This window comes from Acipenser ruthenus, chromosome 4, assembly GCF_902713425.1.
Source record: "Acipenser ruthenus chromosome 4, fAciRut3.2 maternal haplotype, whole genome shotgun sequence".
Classification (NCBI taxonomy): Eukaryota; Metazoa; Chordata; class Actinopteri; order Acipenseriformes; family Acipenseridae; genus Acipenser; species Acipenser ruthenus.
Genome location: NC_081192.1, coordinates 79,918,672 through 79,942,086, shown reverse-complemented (window position 1 = coordinate 79,942,086; position 23,415 = coordinate 79,918,672). Strand labels below are relative to the sequence as shown.

Genomic DNA, 23,415 nt, shown 5'->3' with positions numbered 1-23,415 from the left:
TTTCCAATCTCCCACCTGTTTTTCTCCCTTTTTGTGAACTGTGGCATTGCTTGGCATGTGGAAAAATATGGGGTTCTGATCAGCATTTTCGATCTGTCCAAACTGGTACTGTTTGTTAGAACGCAGCCTAATAATGAAATGCTGAAATTGTAAAATCTTCTCTTTGAATTCCTCAGGAAGCTAATGACGCTTCTTTGAAAATGGCTGCCTGTCTGTCATGGATGATTCAAGATCGGGCAGTAACGTTTTTGTTGGCGATTTTAATATACGCATCACTATACAGTACATCAGCAGTTCAGAGAGTGCAGACATAAAGGCAGGGTGTTGCCACAGCTTTTCCCATTACAGGAATTTGGTTTGTTAAGACAATTCTTGTTCTGGAGGCAAAACAGTGGCTCTTTCACTTGTGTCTCTTTGAAATCTAGAACCGTGTTCCCCTTTAGGTCCTTAATTGTTTGTTTGAACAACTAGGTTAAATAAATTGGTTGAAACAAGACGCTGGACTGATCAATTCAGTTGTAATGACAAGGTTGGAACAAGGTCCTATACGGATTTGGAATTAAATGTTGCCAAGTGGTTAGTAGTCAATGTCACAATTTATTAAAACCTGAATTGAAACTCTCATCCCAAATGGCTAAAAGGTGACCTCCAGTCTGGGCATTATTGCCCACTGTGTCACTTTTTCAACCCTTTAGGGCAGCAGTTTTCCACTAAGACTCCTCTCCATTCACGATTTGTGTAATATTCCACCCCATTTGTCACAGACTAGCACTGGTTGTAACCCTGATACGCCGAGTCAAACAGCACATTGAACATGTTTATATGTATTTGTCTTTCAGTGTGTGTTTTTTTTGTTTTCTGTAGTGTGACAATGGACCGCATATCCTAGAATGCGCAGCCCGGCTCACCGGTGCAGAGATATCGAGAGGCAAGCCGGCTACCTGCAGCCTGACCAGTGTGTGCCCCCCCCACCTCGCGGCACAGCGGACGGCATGTGGTTCATCCAGGACGGCTGCGGCATCGTCTGCGGTGTTATCACCTGGCTGCTGGTCTTTTATGCAGAGTTTGTGGTGCTCTTTGTCATGCTGGTGCCCTCCAAGAGCCTGGTGTACAGCATATTCAATGGAGTTCTTTTCAATGCGCTGGCCTTCCTCGCCCTGGCCTCCCACTTCAGGGCCATGCTGACAGACCCGGTGAGCACGCCTGCTGAGCTTCACTTTGAGGGCTGCATGGGCTTCTATTGGGCCTGTTCGTTTTAATTATTGTAGACAATACATTTATTAATTCAGTACAAAATGTTAAAATGCAATGCAAAACAATATATAAAAAAAAACATGTACAATCTTACCTTATAATAACCCAGAAATACCTGCTTTACAATCGAGGGATGCCCTGTAGGAGAGCTCTTTTTGAAGGTCCCAAACCGTATCTAATATAGCTTCTATTAAAGCCAGCAATTCAATATAGTGCTCCTTTGTTATTTCACTATTTGACAACAAACAATACAGAGGGCAGTGAAATACTGAGGGCACTTTATGCACTAAAGTGCAGTACATCCGTCAACATGGCCTAACTGTTACCTAACAATACAATTTTTTGTTTTTATTTGAATCTAATGTGGGGGATTTAGGGTCATGCTATGCTACATTGATCTGAATAGCATCCTGTACTCTTCATTGGTTGTCCCCTTCCTTTGCCTCTAGGGAGCAGTGCAAAAAGGGAACGCCACTAAGGAGTTCATTGAGAGTTTGCAGCTGAAACCGGGCCAGGTGGTCTACAAGTGTCCCAAATGCTGCAGCATCAAGCCGGACAGAGCCCATCACTGCAGGTAGGGGCCGGTATGAACATGGGCTTGCTTGTGCAGAACAGGTTGTATATTATAAACTAACAATGTTAGGTATATCAGTGTGTCTAAAACGCCAAAGTACGGTACTGCACATATACTATACAAAGCAAATCAGTTAAAACCTTGTTCCCCTTTAGGTCCTTAATTGTTGCAAAAGAAAGCACTGTAATACAGTATTTGGCAATTTACAAAACAGCAATCCAGAAACGGTTCTTACTGTGCTTTCTCAGCATACGGCAAAGTAATCCAACAGGTTTTATTGCACCGTGGTTTTTAACCTGAGACAGAAACAACAAGAAAGTGCACATAGAAACACAAACTGGGGGGCTCCCGAGTGGCGCATCCAGTAAAGGCGCTCCACGTGAGTGCAGGATGCGCTCTATAGCCTGCAAGTCGCGAGTTCGAATCCAGGCTATTCCTTTGCCGATCGAGGACGGGAGCTTCCAAGGGGCGGCGCACAATTGGCCGAGCGTCACCCGGGGGGAGGGAGGGTTAGGTCGGTCAGGGTGTCCTCGGCTCACTGCGCACCAGCGACCCCTGTAGTCTGGCCGGGCGCCTGCGGGCTTGCCTGTAAGCTGCCCGAGAGCTGCGTTGTCCTCCGACGCTGTAGCTCTTGGGTGGCTGCATGGTGAGTCTGCAATGTGAAAAAAAGCGGTCGGCTTGACGGCACACGCTTCGGAGGACAGCGTGTGTTCATCTTCGCCCTCCCGAGTCAGCGCAGGGGTGGTAGCAGTGAGCCGACCGTAATAAAATAATTGGCCATTCCAAATTGAGAGAAAATAATAAAAAATAATTGGCAACGACTAAAATTAAAAAAAAAAAAAAAAAAACACAAACTGGCTTTGGAGGTCAGCAAAAAAATCTTGTGTTCAGCTTTTTAACGGTACAGTAATTGTATGAATCCCTTGCTGTCGTGTTTTCTTTTGTTTAACATGGTTAAACTGAATTCCCAAATGCACCATCTTTTTTTTTTTTTTTTTAATTCCACAGCTGGATCCATTCTGTCCTGCCAAGAGCTGAACGTACTGTTCAGACCCATTATAAAATGTGCATTGATCCGCTTCCATCAATACCGTTCAGTCGGAAGAAGCCTGTGTAAATGACACATGCCAGATTATGAAATGTTGTTACGCTGTGCATTTTGTTTAACTTCAGGTGGTATTAGGATAGGGTTAAAACAGGAGTTTGCTATGACCTTCCACAAGAAGGAGATCAACTGTAGTATGTGAAAACTGTCTGGGCTTTGTGTTGAAATGTTTGTTAGCAGTGTTAGCCCGCAGCTGCAGACACAGAAATTTGTAACCATTTAGAAATAACCTTGAGTAAGATTTAAACTTGCATAACCTTTTTGTACTTTTAATAACAGATGATAACAGATGATAAAGATTTGATGCAAACACAATGATGTAACCAGAACAATGTAGACTATTAGGTGAAACAAAAAAGCGAGTATGAAAAATGTAAAATTAGTTTAGGTTTTAAACAGGCTTTAATGCTAACTTATAGGGTGTGCGTTAACTACAGCCTTACATTTTAACAGTAATGTTAATTTGAACTACTGTACAAAAACATGGTTTTAGTTAGTCCTTATTTAATCCTGCCTTAATCTGAATAATGTTATAGCCGAAGTTGCTACACATGATGTAGTTAGCTACACAGAGACTCCTCCCTCTAGTATTAGGGGGTGTGGCAAAGTGCCCCGCCCCTGTGTGCATTTGTGTGATCTGTGTTGTATGTTGGATGTTGCGTGTGTTAATGTCGGTGTATAGATTGGTACACGGGATATAAACGGGTCTGTGTTTCACGTGTATTTAGAAAGTGTAGATTTGTATTTAGGCACGAGGAGAGCACAAATCACTTCACGTGCTGGTTAAATGTAATATGTGAGCACGGGGTTGCACAGAATTAATTCACGTGCTGGGATTCAAGTGAATAATTAATTAGTAATTGAATCCCAGCACAATAGTATATATAGACGCACATTTCTTGCACTCAGGGTTAGGTGTTCAGAGAGTGGAGAACGGGTGAGAGAGAGAAGGGGAAATACATTTAAATATCAATTGCTATTACGTGCTGGTAGGACCAGCACGATACTTGTTTATTTAAAACTCACCGTGTTTGTTTGTGTGTCTGTCCGTGTCTGTTTACTGTATAGTCCGTTTTGTTTGTCTCTTTATTTTGGCGTGAAGTGCCGTGTCCTGTGTTTTGTATTCCGTTGTTTTCAAACCTTTTATTTGTTAATAAACGCTGAGTGCAGCCATTGCACTCAGCTCATCACAACCACTGTCTGTGTGTTTGAATTCCTGTCTGGTCTGACGCCACCCACTCCGGCCGTCTTTGTGACACGTGGTGTCATCGTGGGATAGCCGCGCCTCCAAGCGTCAGACCAGGAGGGGTTTTGTTTAAAAAAAAAAAAAAAAAAAAAAAAATATATATATATATATAATGGCAGAAGACGCCACAAAATGGCGGGACTGGTTCCTGGAGAATGCTGGGCTGGAGGCCCAGTCTCTGCCCATAGTCGTCCAGGCCCTGTGGATGATGGACAGTGAGAGATGGGAGGCCTATCAGCAGGAACACACCCCAAACACCTTGGAGGAAGGTGTGGAGTTTGTCCTCAGCTACCTGGAGGCAACCATAAATGGAACAGCAGCCCAGGTAGCAGGACCACCAGCAGAGGAGTACCTGCTGTCCCCATCTCCACCAGCAGAGGGTGAGTACCTGCTGTCCCCATCTCCACCAGCAGAGGGTGAGTACCTGCTGTCCCCATCTCCACCAGCAGAGGGTGAATGCCTGCTGGTTTTGCCTCCACAGCCCAAGCGGGAGACAGATAAAGAGGTGAAGGACAGGGAGGAGGAGTGCCGCCTAAGGGCCAGGCATCCACGGCGATGTAACAAGCCATCGTCGGGGTGCCTCCTCTGCGACCAGGATCACCTGTTCGCCCACTGTCCCTTCCGCAGTTATGGGGAGGAGCCTGAGCGTCCACAGCCCAAGCGGGAGGAGCCTGAGCGTCCACAGCCCAAGCGGGAGGAGCCTGAGCGTCCACAGCCCAAGCGGGAGGAGCCTGAGCGTCCACAGCCCAAGCGGGAGGAGCCTGAGCGTCCACAGCCCAAGCGGGAGGAGCCTGAGCGTCCACAGCCCAAGCGGGAGGAGCCTGAGCGTCCACAGCCCAAATGGGAGGAGCCTGAGCGTCCACAGCCCAAATGGGAGGAGCCTGAGCGTCCACAGCCCAAATGGGAGGAGCCTGAGCGTCCACAGCCCGAGCGGGAGGAGCCCGAACGTCCTACGCCTGAGCGGGAGGAGCCCGAACGTCCTACGCCTGAGTGGGAGGAGCCCGAACGTCCTACGCCTGAGTGGGGGGAGCCCGAACGTCCACAGCCCAAAAGGGAGGAGTCGGTGCGTCCACAGCCCAAAAGGGAGGAGTCGGTGCGTCCACAGCCCAAAAGGGAGGAGTCGGTGCGTCCACAGCCCAAAAAGAGGGAAGTCGGGGCTTCCACAGCCGTAGGACCCAAGCTGCCAGCAGAGGGAGAATGCCTGCTGGTCCCACCTCCACCAGCAGAGGGTGAATACCTGCTGGTGCCGTCCCAAGAGCCAGAAGGGGAGGAGTTACAGGCTCAACCCCCTGAAAATTTTTTGGGGGGAGAAGGGCAGGATGCTGGTGTCCCCCAGCAGCCTCTCGCTATGCTGCTGAAGGCAGCACGGCGTGCACGTGCCCAGCCGCCCCAGCAGAGGGAGCCAGCACCGCCAGGAGCAGAGGAGCTGGAGCTGCCTCTACCTCCACCACCTCCAGGAGCAGAGGAGCAGGAGCTGCCTCTGCCTCCACCACCTCCAGGAGCAGAGGAGCAGGAGCTGCCTCTGCCTCCACCACCGCAAGGAGCAGAGGAGCAGGAGCTGCCTCTGCCTCCGCCACCACCACCGCAAGGAGCAGAGGAGCAGGAGCTGCCTCTGCCTCCACCACCGCCAGGAGCAGAGGAGCTGGAGCTGCCTCTGCCTCCACCACCGCCCGGAGCAGAGGAGCAGGAGCTGCCTCTGCTGCCCGTACCTCCGCAGGGAGTACGGTGGCCGGAGCCCCAGAAAGGGGAGCTGCCGGCCACGGAGATCGTGGGGGAGGTCCGGAGACCTGCTCCCACTGCAGCAGTTTCGCTGCCGGAGATCGTGGGGGAGGTCCGGAGACCTGCTCCCACTGCAGCACTTGTGCTGCAGAAGAGACTGTGGCCGGAGCCCCGGAAGAGGGAGCTGCCGGCTACGAAGAAGAGGGGAGGTCAGGAGACCATCCCCCAAGCAGCCTTTCCGCTGCCAGGACTGCCCCTGCTGAAGGAGTCAGTCTGGGAGCTGTCAGCACGTCTGCTGACAGCATGGCCAGTAGCAGCCTGGCTACTGGCAACATTGCCACCTGTGGGCCCCTGGAAGCCTCCCTTCCCAGCCCGAGACTTTGTTCTGGACTGCTGGGTTTTTAAGGGGGGAGGTGGCCGTTGAGGCCATGTGTGCTGCGCACAAGGGGGGGTATATGTGGCAAAGTGCCCCGCCCCTGTGTGCATTTGTGTGATCTGTGTTGTATGTTGGATGTTGCGTGTGTTAATGTCGGTGTATAGATTGGTACACGGGATATAAACGGGTCTGTGTTTCACGTGTATTTAGAAAGTGTAGATTTGTATTTAGGCACGAGGAGAGCACAAATCACTTCACGTGCTGGTTAAATGTAATATGTGAGCACGGGGTTGCACAGAATTAATTCACGTGCTGGGATTCAAGTGAATAATTAATTAGTAATTGAATCCCAGCACAATAGTATATATAGACGCACATTTCTTGCACTCAGGGTTAGGTGTTCAGAGAGTGGAGAACGGGTGAGAGAGAAGGGGAAATACATTTAAATATCAATTGCTATTACGTGCTGGTAGGACCAGCACGATACTTGTTTATTTAAAACTCACCGTGTTTGTTTGTGTGTCTGTCCGTGTCTGTTTACTGTATAGTCCGTTTTGTTTGTCTCTTTATTTTGGCGTGAAGTGCCGTGTCCTGTGTTTTGTATTCCGTTGTTTTCAAACCTTTTATTTGTTAATAAACGCTGAGTGCAGCCATTGCACTCAGCTCATCACAACCACTGTCTGTGTGTTTGAATTCCTGTCTGGTCTGACGCCACCCACTCCGGCCGTCTTTGTGACAGGGGGTTACAGTTTTTTCTTTCTTTCTGTAAATCTTCCTTTCTCAGTCTCTTGTACTGTCCCTTTGCAAATGCAAGTAAAGATACGATAATATTGTGTTGGTTATTGATTGCCTTACTATAGCAATATAAAGCATCCCAACTCTCTCCAAACACAGAATATTGCATTTATTATATAGATTTACCTTCCAAACATTCAGTTGACAGGTAGGTAGATTGGTAGGTTAGGTTGAGGGGGACTAAGTAAAATGGCGCAGGGAAATCCTGAAGAACAAGATTTCAGTCGCTTATTAACTAGTCACACGCATAAAAAACAATGTTTTTAGTGAAAACCCAGACTTATTGGTCATGTGTTTCTGGCATTTCCCAGGCAGACTGCAATTAGCTGTCGCAGTATTTGTATGTGTGACCCATTCTGTAGCTACCGCTTGCAGTATTATTATTTATTTATTTATTTATTTATTTATTTGGCAGACGCCTTTATCCAAGGCAACTTACAGTATATTAAAAAGTTGACCATTGAGATGCCAGGAGAAGCTTGATAACATACAGCTTATCTGGAGCGCTGATAGAGGGTATTGTGTTTTACAGGATTGGATATGACAGGTTCTGCTGTTTTGAGATTGTCAGAAACACTAACTTGAATGTTATCACAGAAAATAAATGATACACAGGCTTCTTAAACGCTTTTTAATTCCTCACAAATGCCAAAGGATGCTACTGCAGAATGTCATTTAACAATGTCCTTTAAAGTTGCAGTGCACTTAAATAAGTTTCCTTGTTGAATGTTTAGAATGAATCTTCTGAATTCTTTGAATATTTTATTATTTTATTACCTTCTAACTGAACTCTTATAGGTATGCTTTATATTATCTACATTCTCCTTGTATTGTATCCTAATAATTCTATTCTGTATGATTCTCCATTGCTGTTTCTTCCTGTTGGATCATTATTTGCCATTCTTAGCAAAAATTGCTTCTGAAAAGAATCTTCAAGGCTGATTTATGGTGAAATGATGGGGCAAAGCAGATTGGTGTTGCACAGTGATTGTATTATGGGCTTCAGTGCATGGCTAATATACTCCCCCAACTCACTCTTTGACATACCTGAAACTCACTGTAAAGATTTTTACGATGTACATTGTCACACGGTATATGTTATGAAACATTTTCTTTTTTTCTTTCCCAGTGTTTGCAAGAGGTGTATTCGGAAGATGGATCACCACTGCCCCTGGGTCAATAACTGCGTAGGGGAGGAAAACCAGAAGTACTTTGTACTTTTTACAGTGAGTAAAGTTAAGCCCCCCCCCCACACACACACCACACGGATTGGGTCTAAGAAGCTGAATTCTTGGTTTTTCATTATTTAATTTAATTTTCTGTATTTCTTGACGATCTCAAAGCCAAAATATATTGATATCACTTCTGTGTTCACAGTTGTTCTCACCTACTTTACATTAACACTGTTAAACATAAATCTAAATGAATGGTTTATATAATATAATCCTATGTGCAGGGTGTCTCTCTTTGTATAGTTTTTGAGAAGAGATGACATCTCTTGTATAATAAGAGACACCCTACAGTATGTACCCTCCATTGCGGTTGCTGACGTGGATATTTGCTTTGTGTTTCAGATGTATATAGCATTGATATCCTTGCATTGCCTTGTGATGGTAGTGTTTCATTTCCTTTATTGCTTCGAAGATGACTGGACAAGTAAGTTCTATCAGATCTTTTTAAACCATTTTTTTTAGAAAGTACAGAGCAGTTTGTGGTATGGACAGCTCATGCTGCTTTCATTTCCTGACTTAATTTTTTTAGTGCATTTTGTGTCGGTGACATAGTTGGCAGGCGGCATCTCATCCGGACACACACATACACATTACCATCCTATACTGTATGTCATGCAAATCTGTAAGAATCAATAACTCAGACTCCTGTCTAATCTCTCATGTAAATCTGAGTGTAACTATGAACCTGTCCCCCTGCAACACAAGTGAGTGCATGTCTTACCTCCTCTAGAGGCTCTATGAGCTCTACAGAGGTCACGGGTGTGTTAAACTTCTTTTAAAAAGCCACGTCACATGGTGACTGAAACAGAAGCCGATATACAAAGTGAATCTAAACAAGAGGAATAATACATTACCTAAGATGTCATACCCATAAGCTTTGAAAATCAGGACCTTAGCTGGGACTCTAGTTGAACAGATCTGTAATTTGTATTACGACATCTTGCAGTAAGTTGCATTGCCCATGCACAATGCAGCAGAACAATTTAAATATAAGGACATAATAATTGAAACATGAAGACATTCAACATATTGTAAGTCTTGTGCCAGTGCATGGTTTGCCCCAGGGTAGTAATTGTTTCTTGTTTCAGTTTCACCTGGTAGACTATCACATACAAGTAAAACCATGCTAATGTACAGTGCCTTCCATTCTGAATACACTTTCAATCCATTTGTGCCCTTTAGCCCGCTTCTCTTTTTGCCGTGTTTGCAACAGAAGCTTGGTCAGCCTTATCCACACCATTCAGCATTCTTTAAATATTTGACCATATTATTATTATTTATTTCTTAGCAGACACCCTTATCCAGGGCGACTTACAATTGTTATAAGAGATCTGGTTGCAAACCAGTCGGAAGTGTAGTGTGAAATGCACTAAACAAATGTAGCGCTGTTAGCATCATTTTAATGAATGCTTTGCAGCCGCGGTTCTTATTTGCGCTTTAGCCTTAAATGAATATGTAATTCTGGGCGTTCCTGCAGAAATGTGCAAAAACAAGATGGAGGGATCAAAAATATTGTAATGAGATGTACTAAAGCTGTGGGAAATTGCGACATTTACAATTGCATGACTTTGTTAAGAACTTTTGAAAGTAAGTTTTAAATAGTCACAATTATTGTTGGCATTTCCCAGTCCGCTTTTTCTCGTGTTTTGCCAGTTGTGCTCAATGTATTTTTGAGACAAACACCCAAGTACCTACACCAATGTGTACAATGCAGCAGCATGATTTATTTTGTGTTACCAGCAGGCTAAAATAAAAAATAAAAAAAGTGTGCTAGGTACTCATTTAATTTTACTACTGAACTATATAGGCCTACTGTACAGATTTATATTTTTACATAATGTAAATACATCGATAACTGTAAGTGTGTGTGTGTGTGATTTTATTGTATTGTTTTTAAACCTGACACCTCCTTATGTCGCCTTTCATTATATATATATATATATATATATATATATATATATATATATATATATATATATATATATATATATATATATATATATATATATATATATAAATATATATATATATATAATTACTATATATATATATATATATATATATATATATATATATATATATATATATATATATATATATATATTATAGGAGGAGGCTGTGTGAAAAGGGCTTGTAATCAGGAGGTCCCCGGTTCAAATCCGACCTCAGCCACTGATTCCTTGTGTGACCCTGAGCAAGTCACTTAACCTCCTTGTGCTCAGTCTTTCGGGTGAGACGTAATTGTAAGTGACTCTGCAGCTGATGCATAGTTCACACACCCTAGTCTCTGTAAGTCACCTTGGATAAAGGCGTCTGCTAAATAAACAAATAATAATAATAATAATAATAATAATAATAATAATAATAATAATAATAATAATAATATTGGTATTAAAATAGGTAAAATGAAGATGGAACAGAATGCATTGTACAGATGACATTTGCATTTAACAAAAACAATGTTATTTTGATTCTTGCACCCTTGCATGTATAGACGTTATTCTTCGGGCACACTCTGCTGCAGCAAACCACAACTCAGTACCACTATGTTATTTTAAACAATGTCGCACAACTCTCACTAGAGAGCTCATTAAGATGACGCTAATAATATTTAAATTAGTATATTGTGGCTCTCTTCATTAACATATTTTTTCTTAGTACATATGACAAAATGTGCACTTTGCGAATTGTCGTAACGAAAATGCAAATTGCGGTATGTTTGCGCTGCGACTGGCCCATCTTAGTGCATCTACCCCATAGTATCTAACTAGAGCCCTATATAATATTACCATAACTACCTTACGTCATCTAGCATGGTGTGTTCTGGTGCATACAAACAAAAACACAGGGGTGTAACCAGGACAGCTCTGTCTGATTTCTATTCAGCTCTTTCTAAAAGGTTTGACTGTACCCTTAAGAGCTACATACCCCTATCCACCCCAGCCACACTAAAATAGCCTGTACTCTCCGAACCCCTGTATAAATGTCTGTGTGTTCTCCCCAGAGTGCAGTACCTTCTCACCTCCAGCGACAGTGATCCTGCTCATCCTGTTGTGTTTTGAGGGGCTCCTTTTCCTCATTTTCACATCTGTGATGTTTGGGACCCAAGTCCATTCAATCTGTACTGATGAAACAGTAAGTGCCATTTTCCACCTCACTGTACCTTTTCCTTATCCCTTAGAGTAGATTCTCCACACCACTGAGTTTATTCATCTGTTCCAGTACTTGCTAGAAGGTATTGTACAGCATATGGCCAAGGTTAAACACATCCTGTGTATTTCAAGCCAGAGCTTTTGAGCTGGTGCTATAATGTAGGCATAGATACAAAAACATATTTTAATATGCAATCCTTCAAGCTTTAATCACAAGTTGTTTACTGAATATTTTTTTCTGTTATGTTATGATGATTTGATAAATGTTATATTCATGGAAATAGTTTTTGATGGTTTTACAGTCAAGAAAGTTTAACATAAATAATAATTAAAAAAAAGATTCAGTGCAGAGTAACCTTACAAAGACTACCCTAGGGTAACTAATTAAATAGTTTCAGTGTCTTGTGCTTAAAAAAAAAAAAAAAACTCAAATAAAAACATGAATTGGGCATAGATACAACAACGGTGCATTGTTTGTTATATTAGTTTACTGGTGTGCTGTTTTGAGTGTATACAACTAGAACAGCCTGCAGATTTCAAAGGAGTTATTTTCTAGACCTGTAAACAGGTCTGCAGTGTTGAAAGGGTTAAATAACTCCTGAGTTACATTTTATGAATATATTCAGGTGTTAGTAATACGGGTGTTAGTAATTGCTACTGCTAGTGTCTCGTCTACATGGTGTATGAGATGCACCTAGTTCATGTGCTGTAGGATATAGTTTACCTTGTGACAGCAAGCTTATGTCACCAGAGGCAAGTTTTTTTTTTTTTTCACAATTGAAAGTATAAAGCTACTATGTCCTCCATGTTGTTAGGTGTGGTTGTTTCGGTGTACAGTAGGTTGTGTTAAGCACAGTGCTTTTAGACTCCCTTGATTTTACACAAGATGCTGATTCAGGCAGTCAAGGAGAAATACCTATTTCTTCTGCTGTATACCCAAGTCAAGATTTGAAACCTTTACAGTTCAGTGCGGGCCATTTAGGGGTGGATTCAATGTTAAAAACAAATACAGAGCTGTTTTTTGACCTGCCTTCAACATCCGAAAAATAAGACAACACTGTCAGTTTGCTGTGAAGACATCGCTGCTTTTTTTTGTTTTGTTTTTATAGTTCTGGAGGCATACGTTCCTCAGTGATTATTGCGTGTGTAACACCAGTCTGCTTCAAAGCCTGCTCTCCTGAATGACACATGGAATCAAGATGTATGCATTCCTGGATATAGAAGCACCTATCAATCGAGTGCTGATGGTCTGTCCTCTTGACCATTGACACTGAAACTGACTTGCAACAGGGAAATACAGTTTTTATGCTTTAGTCTGCTTTTGTCTGCAAGGATAATGCAAGTTTCTACGCTGCTACATGGAAATGGCATTGATGCCTGAGCACTATGGCAATTCGCAATGGATTGTAGGATCAGTAGTCCCAAAACGGCACTAAAATACAGAACAGAGGCTCTAATCTGGATGCAAGTTAATGCTTCCCAATGTCCTGTTTAAACTAGGGCGATTTATCTTCCCTTGGGGAGGCTCCAAAATAATTCACACAAACAGGAATTTGTATCAAGTGAATTCATATTATAAGAAGCAAGTCCCATTCTGAATATAGTTCATAAGCCTGCATTATTGTATCCCATTTTTTTAGAATGGTTGACAGTGTTCCTGGGAATGTTAAAATCTGTAGCAAGTAATTTACAGCAAGAGACTGCTAAATTTTGCATGGACTTTGCAGTAAATTCGTACTATCAGGAAATTCATCTTATCCAAATTCATTTTAATGAGAATTGACTGTATAAGTATATGTCTGTGTGTGTGTATACATACAGCTGCTTTGATTGAATATGGGTCATAAATCGGCTATAGATTTTGATTAAATCCACCCTTGGATGTTTGAGCACCCCTCATAAAGCCATAGTAACATTGAAGTATCTTCAGTATAGCAGCACTTCTTGTTTGTCTAGTCATCAGGGTTGTAAAGATCTTTTTACGATGCAGTTTTCTGTGGAAATTGACCACACTTTTTAAACCTGTTTGATGTTTGCTGCATGTCGTTTGTTAACAATGCTGTTTTTGCTGTCTTTTATCCCTTACTAAACTGAAATTCTCTCTTTCTTCATTTCTTTTTGTCTGCAACTGTGCGAGTGAAGTTATAGTCCTCTTTTGTCAAAACCTGCAGATTTGTGTTAAAAGATATTGATTGAACTATGTAGTCAATAAAACCCTTCCCGTCTTCCAAAATTGGACTTTTCCAAATTTAAAACTGAGCATGAAGAAAAACAGCTTTTTGCAACAATACAACTGAATCGTACGATTATGTCTTTTATTTTTACAGCTGTACTTGATAACATTTTAAAAGCCGTGGTCCAGTCACACCTTTTATAGCTCTTGCATGTCTGTTCCAACCATTAACCTGTCCCTTGCAACCCTCTGTGGATACAGTTAGAAATATCACAGTTTAATGGTAACACTGGCGTACTAGCTGAACAGAATACATGTTAGAGCTCCACTCAGGCCACAAGGGAGCTTTTGATTGCTGAGTTTTAATAAGTCACCAGAATGTGATTGCTGAAACAGACACTTATATGCAATGTGATTATAAACAATAATAAATAAGAATAAATTAGTTAAAATCACTCAGATATTGTATATCCGTAGCAAGATGCTCTGTTAGTACACATGGAACATGTTCTGCTCCACAGTAATTAGTGATTAAGCAAAGCCATTCTGAACCTAATCCAAGTTTTAATAGTTTTTCAAAAGTCCCCAGTTACACCTGTAAATCTGCCACACACCGGAAGTGAATACATGCTTCGATGCAGCTAAATAATAGATCCAATACTTTCAATAAGAACTTTTCACACCCCAAGCATCGATGCTAAATAAATAGGATTGAATAAAAAAAAAAATGGGAATGTGTCGCATGACATATAGGGGACTGAGCAATCGCAGCTCACCATCCAAGCACATGTTCTTCAGTAAATAATAGAATCTCAACAAAAAAAAATATTTTTACTTTGGGAAGGAAGATTCTTGATTCCTTTGCCAAGGTTTTAGCGCAATGAAGCCTGTATAAAAATGCAGCCGGTTTTTGCATCTAGTTGTTTCTTTAATGTAGTGCTTGAATACAAAAAAAAATATAGAAATGAATCAAGTTCCACAAAATAAATGGTTGGAATCTGACAAGAAATCGTATTGTGTCCGGTGTGTGGCAGCCAGAAACCAGGTTAAAATCGAAATGTGATTCCAATTAGATTAAATTTGTTTGCCATTTTTATTATGCCCATTAAACCATTTTGTTCTGCAGTATAGCATTGCTCCTTAATGATGTCAACCCCAACATCTTGTCACTCTAGAAAATGAGCCGACTTGATTGTTGTTGCTGCCAAGGAGGGGGCCTCTCGGTACCGCTGAGGCGAGAAAGGTGAATGGAATAACAGGGATAAAAGTAACTCTCCCATTGCTTAGCAATTTCATCCATTACTGGTTTTACTGAGTAATAAGACACATCTGAGCTTATTACCTATACACACTGTGGCTAATCAAGCTCATAGTAAAGCCTGAAATGAGAGAAACTGCTATGCAATAGGAGTCTTATTTCCATCCCTGTAACAACAAGAGGAGTTGGAAGAAGACGAGGAGAAGCAGCAAAGTGATTTTACTGAAGTTCTGGTTGTTTCTCATTTTCAGGGGATAGAGCAGTTGAAAAGGGAAGAGAGAAGATGGGCTAAAAAAACAAAATGGATGAACATGAAAGCAGTGTTTGGCCACCCCTTTTCTATAGCATGGCTTAGCCCTTTCGCGACGCCCGACCACGGCAAATCAGACCCCTATCAATATGTTGTCTGAAAAACGCTGTGAGAAAAAATGAGAGATTGAGAGAGCCAGCATTGCCATTGTGTACATCAGGGCGGCACCACTATCACACACTACGTTTTAAAATATTCTAGACATCAAACAAAGGGCTCATTTCTTTTTTATTTCTTTTTTACTATTATTATTTGCTTTATTATTCATTTGCTGCAGTTGCAGGGGAAAAGAATGATCTTTATGTGTGTTTTTGAAAACTTTCTTTGTTTGGAGCTGTTGCTGTATTAACTGGAATTTTCTTTCTGTTCACAATAACGCCAACTCAACCCTTTTTTCTGTTTGATTTCTGATTAATTTCTATAACAATGTGACTACTTATTATCGGGCCTAAACTACCTATATATAAATAATATACAGCTATACCAAGTGTGTAGTAAATAAATGACGAGACCTATTCAAGAACTTCAGAAATAAGTACCTTGTTAGTTTCTCCATACTTATCATACCCTTATGCAATTCTTTTGAATTATTATTTAAGACCATTAAGATTTCTGGATAGTGGGTTTATCAACTGATTCCTGCTATATACAAGTATCTATTCTGTCTGAATATACAGTATAAACTTTGTTGCTACACCTGTTTAAATATAGGTTTTAAAAGCCAGGTTTCATTTCAAAATTGTGAATTCCTTTTATAGTCACTTGAATAAAGCATGGGAAATTATGGTGGCCATAATGGGCAGTTAATCCACTACTTTGTCTGCTTCCCTTTTCCTCGTTTGTTACTGGGTGGCTTGCAGTCCAATACTACAGTGTGATGTAGCAGGACCTCCAGATGTTAAATTGTTGATCCTCTGATGTGTGGCTCCCTTTCCTCACTCAATTAACAAGCTACAAAAAGACAAGGCTCTATAAGACAGGAATTGCACCTACAAGTGACAATTGAAGTTGTTTTAGTCTTTAATGGACCTTCCATAAGGTATATTTTCAGAAGTTAATTTGTCTGTTGACACATTCTTCTTTTCCCATCAATATCGAATCCCGCTTGTACACTCTTGCTCTTGCTAATGGCAGTGGAAGTTCCATTAATGGTGAAACAACTTCACATCTTACAGATTTTTGTCATTTTTAAATGCTTGTCTACTCTTTATCTTCATATGTACAAAAGTAATGTTCCAATCCCTTATTCCCTTAATCATAATTAAGATATATAATTGCCATATATATATATATATATATATATATATATATATATATATATATATATATATAAAGAAGACGTGCAACAAAAAACTACTGCAAACTAATAAATAAGTAGCCCAGTTTGTTTCTCGCTTATTTCTCCAGCTTGTTTGCAGGCTCTGACTCTAATGCTGTCTGCCTTAATAACAGCACTCTCTAGTGTAACATGGGCTGTGTTAACAGGCTGCATTGAAGTAATACAGGACATTGTGTTTTGTTTTGTCTCTTAAAGTAAAGCTGTTTGGTGGATATGTACATGTTATTTTACAGGCATTTTATTACTTGGTTCAAAGCAGTACCTGTAGTTTAGAAGATGTGCTTGAGGCAGTTTCCCAGTAGACTTAAGAAGTCATTTAACTTCTCAGTGCCCTGGATATTACTATAAAACTATAACATAAAAGTATTCACCAAATAGTTTTATTAAAAGATAAATAGTGTCAAATGTCATTATATACATTTTTTTTCTCTCTTTCATTACTGTTGTTTGTTTGCATTCTGGCTATTGTTGCTCAGATACTTTTTTGTTCAATCTCACTTGGCTTTGAGGTCGTCTAGAGATTCCAACATGCCAGGACCTTCCTCATGCAATTCAAATCATGTATAAATGGTTCAGCTGGTCCTACCTTATCTACATACAGTATAGGGAGAGAGAGTAGAGGGGGCTGGCAGTGTTTGAAAGTTTGTCATATGGTATGATGTGAGCATGAGGAAGGCTGTTTAGTGCTGGCACTTCGGATTCTCCAGACAAGCTCAAAAACAGATTTACAGGAAATTATAAATGATTGCAATTATCATAAAGTAGTAGGGGGAATGTAAAACAAGTAATTAAAATTGCATTTGAAGCTGCTTACTCAAAAAAAGATGCAATAAACAGCGCATGGAAGTAAGTTTTTATTATAGAAAACAGCACAGAGTAGTGTACTGCTTTATACGGGCTACTCAACTCGTTATTAGCTCAACCAGCATGTCTATTTGGGAATGCAAAATGGTTTTCCTCTAATGTGAACTATGAAATAACCAAAGTTAAAGGATGTTGAAGACAGTGCAGTCAATCTGAATTTAAATTCATCCACAGTGCAGTGTCGTATATTTCAAAATGTCAAGGTTGTTGCGCAAAATGAGTTTAGATGAGAGAACACTAAGGAGACGGCCCAAGGCGACTTGCCATTGTACACTTTTAACTGTGCGAAATACATTGAGACCCATTTAATTGATGTAAATGTCGGCAGATCTAAATATTAGAAACCAAAGCCCTATCCAGGTGGTAAGTTTTTTGTTACATAAGTAATGTCACAAAGTTTTTGTGGTATGATTTTTCAAATATAAGAGACCATACTAATCAATACATGGTAGCCATGTGGTTGCTGGCTTCCCCTGTGACCCATGGTACAGTAGAATGACTCCAGCTGCCAGGTTTGGTACATCTGTAATGAATGTGTTTTCCACAACAGCTGCCCATGTGGCAAAGTGAATTGATAGCGGCCGTGTGTGGTGATAGCTATAAGCAATGTGTTTAACCATTTAGGAAACAAGCTAAAGTGGCTGCCAGGTTCCTAAATGTGATGAAGTGTGTCAGTAACGCAAATACTTGCTGTGTTTATTTTTAAGTGTTAAAACCCCAGGACAGCAATGGGTGGTTTAAAATAAAATTAGAATACATTCTGTCCAGGGGGTTTAAAGTATTTATACCCAGTGGAGATTTTTAAACCAAGGAAAATTGGGAATTTTATTAGGTGTTAGACCTCTCGTTAAGCAAAAAGACTGCATTTCCACTTAACCTCGGCTACGCTCTTCATTCCCTGGCTGTATGAAAAATGGCTGGATCACTTTTATAATTGCAATAACAAATTAAAACATTCCTACTGGTAATAACTTAAAATACTAAAAAATAAATGTACTGTGTAAAAATGAGGTAACGTAAAAACAAATTAAATGTCACATTGAAAATGTCTTTGGGGACATACATTTGTAAAACCCCTTAATCTAGGAGGATGTATTAGTTAGACCTGACTTGTTTATTGAAATCCGAGGTGCCAGGGGTTTTACCTATATAGTGTTTAAATGTCCATCCTTAGGACATTTGGGGAAGTTTTTCAGATAGGCGTAGTCAATGAAGAGGTTGATAGGGTAATAGCTTTAAAATATCAACCAAATTGCAGTGTAATATATTTTTGTGGGGGTTGTTTTGTTACATAGGGTCCTATTCACAAAACCTTAATGACTGTTTTTATAAACATTCTCTAAGGCTACTCTAAGGTTCCCTATCAAGTACAAAAAGTAACCATTACCTCATGGGTATTTATCTCCTAAAGAACCTGTAACCTGAATAGATATAACAAAGACTGCTCGTCAGAGCCTGTGACACAGCTCCTGAGTGGTTAGCCGTGGAGCCTGCCCGAACGCTTTCCCAGTACATGTACAAGTGGGGCGTTTTTCAGACGTGGTGCCTGCCTCTGGGTTTTGACCCCATGACCTGTTCCATGGCAGTTATACTGCAATTTTTGTAGGACCTATTTGATGAGGGGAAATCCATCTCTACATTAAAGGTATATTTCAGTTTGCTATGTGAAGATTGAGTTTGCTTCCTGGCGGGGCAATTTTTAAAAGTAGCTTGGTGGCTTCGGCCGCCTATGAAGGATATTGTTCCTCGCTGGAGGCTTAACGTGGTTCTTGATGCACTCTTGAAGCTTCCATTTGAGCTCCTGCATTCAGCTGAGCTGAAATATTTATTGCTCAAAGCAGCTTTCTTGCATGCTGTCACCTCTGAAAAGCGGGTGAGTGAGATGCAGGCATTCTCCATTGCAAAAGCCTGCTTAATTTTTGCAGAGGCCAGGGCAAAGGTTATGCTTCATACCAGTCCTGCTTTTTTGCCAAAAACCATCTCGGCATTCCACTTCAACCAGTCTGTGGAATTGAAGGCTTTCCATCCACCTCCTTTCCAGTCTGACAGAGAGCGACAGCTCCGTATGCTCTGCTCTGTGCGGGCACTAGCTTATTATGTCAACAGAACACAGAGTTGGAAGCAGTCAGAACAATTTTTGTCTGTTATGGGGCGAAGTACCATGTAAAGCCCTGTCTAAGCAAAGGCTATTCAAATTGATCACAGACACAGTCAAGAGCGAGCCTACTTGCCCCCTCCGGAAAAGCTCACTGCCACTTTCCACCAGGGGCATGGCAACTTCATGGGGTTTGTTCCAGGGCGGCTTCAGGGTCAACCCTTACAACTTAAACATAAAGATGAGTTCTCCCTCAGTTTCTTAGCCCTAGCTACTTGTACTGGGGCTCCTCATGATAACGCGCAAGGTGGCCTTGGCCTAGCCTTGTGACACTCCAGTTGGTCTGCAATATTGCCTTGACGGCTTTGGTATTCATACCCATGAGGCAATGGTTACATTTTGTACTTGATAGGGAACGTTAGGTTATTATCATAACCCTGGTTCCATGAAATAGAAATGGAACCATTAACCTTCAAGGTCGCTGTGTCCATGATTGTAGCAGTCCTGAAGGAAAAATGATGATGAGATCTGTGTCTGCAGTCCAGTTATGACCTCGGGGGCGGGCATGACTGCGTCACAGGCTCTGATGAGCAGTCTGTTATAGCTATTCAGGTTTCGGGTCTTTAGGAGATAAATACCCATAAGGTAATGGTTTCATTTCTATTACAGGGAACTAGGGTTATTATCATAATCTTAACATTATTGTTTAAAAAAAAAAAAGCTCCTCAAACATTAAACTGCCAACTTACTTAATCAAAATGGGCTTAAATAACAATACATTAATAAAACACTCCTTAAAGTTTTGTAAATAGGGACAGTAGCTTTTTACATAAAAAAATAAGTCTTAAACCGTGTTCTGGTACTCCACATTGCAAAGGTTTTTGTTTTACAAATATTTTTGAGGTGGTTTGATTTATCTAGTCGAGGGTAACCTGTGTGTAAAGTATTTAAAATGACAGACGGTAAGTCACATACCCCACTGCTGGTTAGCTAAAGCATGTGAAATTTCATGAGATGACTTTTTGTGAAAGTAGGCCGCTGTTCTGTTTGGATTATATTATACTGTACACTATGTGATCGGTTACTTCTTCGGTGCAAATAGGATTAGTCTCATAAAACAACGTCTCCCTGGCTGGAAATGAGTATGACCCTGGAAACTCCTCTTGCAGCACTAAATCATTTATTAATAAATACTGCTGGTTCTTACATAGTCTCTGGTGCCAGAGTACTTTTTTGGGCTGTAATCTAAAAGATCATGCAGGGGTCAATTGTTTTGAATTGTTGTATTAAGTCTTGGTTGAATATCATCAAGGGGAAAACAAACCAATGTATTGGCAATGCATAAGCCTTTAAAATCCATGCAGTCATTTTGTTGTCTTTTTTTAATGTGTAGTTTTGCCTAAACTTCTAATAAATCTGTAGATTGTGACAGAATATTTACATGTGACATCAGGGACTTTACATATACAAATAATGCTTGTATATGTTTCTTTATTTTGCCAATTCAACAAACCTGGTTCTCTAGATTGATATTTTCCATTCATCGCCATACAATACATATAAGTCAACACTATAGGACTGATCTCAGAATTTCTCAATATTTTCATGGAAAAAAAGAACCTTGAAATGACTTGCTTGCATACAGTAATGCAGTGTTTACCAATGGAGTGGTTTGGAGAGGAGAGGAGAGGGGAGGGGAGGGATTTCTGTCTTGTAAATAAAGTACTGTATTCACAATGTGCTTTTCTTTTAAGTGTTTATCTGACTGCTGTGTATGTTCTTTCAATTACGTCCACTTTGAAAATAAATGCAATAAACACTTTTTCCAAAGAATTGCTTCTTTCTCTTTCCCTTTGGCATTTCATGGCGTGGTCTGTCTGCAGTGGCATCAACCAGCATCCAAATGAAATATGGAAAACAGTACACTCCTATTAGGGGAGTGAAGTGGAGGGGAGGGATACCCATTCTTCTCTGCATGCTAACACTATTGTGATTCATAAGCTGTCTATTAAAAGTGGGTGTTGATGACACATGGGGGCGGGGAGAGGCAGGTTTATTTAAATGATCTAAACTGGGGGGATCTTAATATCTGTCTAAAATGTGTAAACCTGATGAAATCCCTGGTACCAGTGGAGACGTATGTATGTCACACTTTACATTTTTCCATAGATCTGGAAAACTACTCCAATTGTGACGTAATTTGGTATTGACATTATTTAGCATACGTTCTTTAGAGTATTTGATTTTTGGGTTCGATGTTCGATTCGATATATATCCACACGTTTGTCCATCTGTGTCACACTTACATTTTTACATGTATATTGAAAAGTGATTCCACGTACTGTAAATCAGTCACTTTAAAATAACCATTCACTTACCTAACAGCACCTAGCTCTTAAATACTACTCAAACTATTCATTGAGATTTCTTATTCTATACTGTTGTGTACTTACTGTTGATATAAGTCATGGCCACACCCTTTTGAATTTACAGTCATGGCAGGGGATGTTAGTGATATAACTTTTTTATTGAATGAAGTAATGTTAATAATTGAGCATTAAATCACCTCTGGGGGAAACGGGATTAATATAGTTAAAAAGCATTGGTATTTAGATCCAGCCCTGTTTAGATCAATAAAATAGACCCCACAGACATACAGTAGTGTTAACATATAGAGCTGTCCCAAACTGCAGAAGCACATGCCTTTGAAAACAGATATGAAGTAATTGTGTATTTTTTTCAATTTGGTGGTAGTATTAGAAATGCATATAAAAAACAAACAGTACATAATAGGGTTGATTCAGTCCCTAAAATAAAAAAAAAAGCTTTTTGTAGTTTTGTGTTCAGTTTACATTACAGCATGTAATGGTTTTGGCTTCCTTTTGTTTGGCTTCGTTTGTCTTTTTAAACACCCATTAGTTTTCATAGATCCGTACTTTCTGCTGTTCTTCGTGCCTGTGGGGAATATTAAATGAACATTAGGGTCAGGTTCTAAACACAGCATGTGCAATTTTGGTCCAAGTCAACTCCTCATTATTACAGAGCATGTCCTAGTCACTTATGATTTGGGTGCAGTTTCAGACCGTGGTACCCAATGGCCAGTCAAGTAAAAGTGCCTTTATATAGTAAAATAAACATATTATCATCACTGTGTTGGTGCCTGTTTTTACAATTCCAAACCGCTATCCAGTGTGCTTGGTATTTAGAAGAACACTCCTGTCTTCAGCCTCTACATGCAGTCTGCAGCTCTACCCCATAGACCAGTGGTTCTCAGAGCTGTTCATGTGGGCAAATTTGTGGTCGCGAGACCAGAGTCTTGAGCCTAAAGACAGATGACACGACAGGGTGTTCAAGTGTGGTCCAAGATCTACATTTAAGTTTTTTCGGCGTGAGGTGAAGCCAAATTAAACAGCCTAGTGCTGGAATGGTAACATATTTACACAAGTTGGAAGAGTTGTTAGACAATGAGATTGCTCCCTCTATTCTTGCCATTTTTATAAACTGGAATACAGTAGTGTTCTATTCCAGATACAACACCCCAGCCTTTGAGTCACAAGAACAAGGCAGCACAGCTGGGATTTTTTTTGACTTTGCGGTCCTTTAAACAATGCTGTTAAAGTGTATTGTGCTGTATAGTAAGTTTGACAAGAAATAACAAAAGCGTCACTGTAAATTCCACATTAAAATAAAAGGAATTACTGTACATTTTTAAAAAACATTGGTTCTGGGACACCATTAAAATGCACAGCATCATCCTTTAAGTTTTTAAGAAACACATGAATTAAAAAAATAAATAAATAAATCTGACTCTCGCCCTGGCCAATACATGTAAATGTTACAGGAGAAATCAAAACAACTGTTATTATGAATACAATAAAAAATAAAGATTTATAAGGACAACTGGTATACTTCAAGGTTGGTTT

At 40.6% G+C, this 23,415-nt stretch overlaps 1 protein-coding gene across 5 annotated transcripts in view; it reads left to right on the top strand.

Moving 5' to 3' along the window:
- The window catches only part of LOC117400137 (palmitoyltransferase ZDHHC3-like), a 39,255-nt gene that overhangs the window by 7,138 nt on the left and 8,702 nt on the right, over positions 1-23,415 (top strand). For 2 of the 5 annotated variants that reach the window (XM_033999592.3, XM_033999591.3), the window contains exons 2-6: positions 865-1,193; positions 1,704-1,828; positions 8,199-8,295; positions 8,644-8,725; positions 11,306-11,436. In XM_033999592.3, coding sequence (XP_033855483.1) covers positions 891-1,193; positions 1,704-1,828; positions 8,199-8,295; positions 8,644-8,725; positions 11,306-11,436 — 738 coding nt within the window. In that variant the 5' untranslated portion in view covers positions 865-890. The other 3 variants (XM_059022907.1, XM_033999593.3, XM_059022909.1) reach the window with 3 other exon arrangements.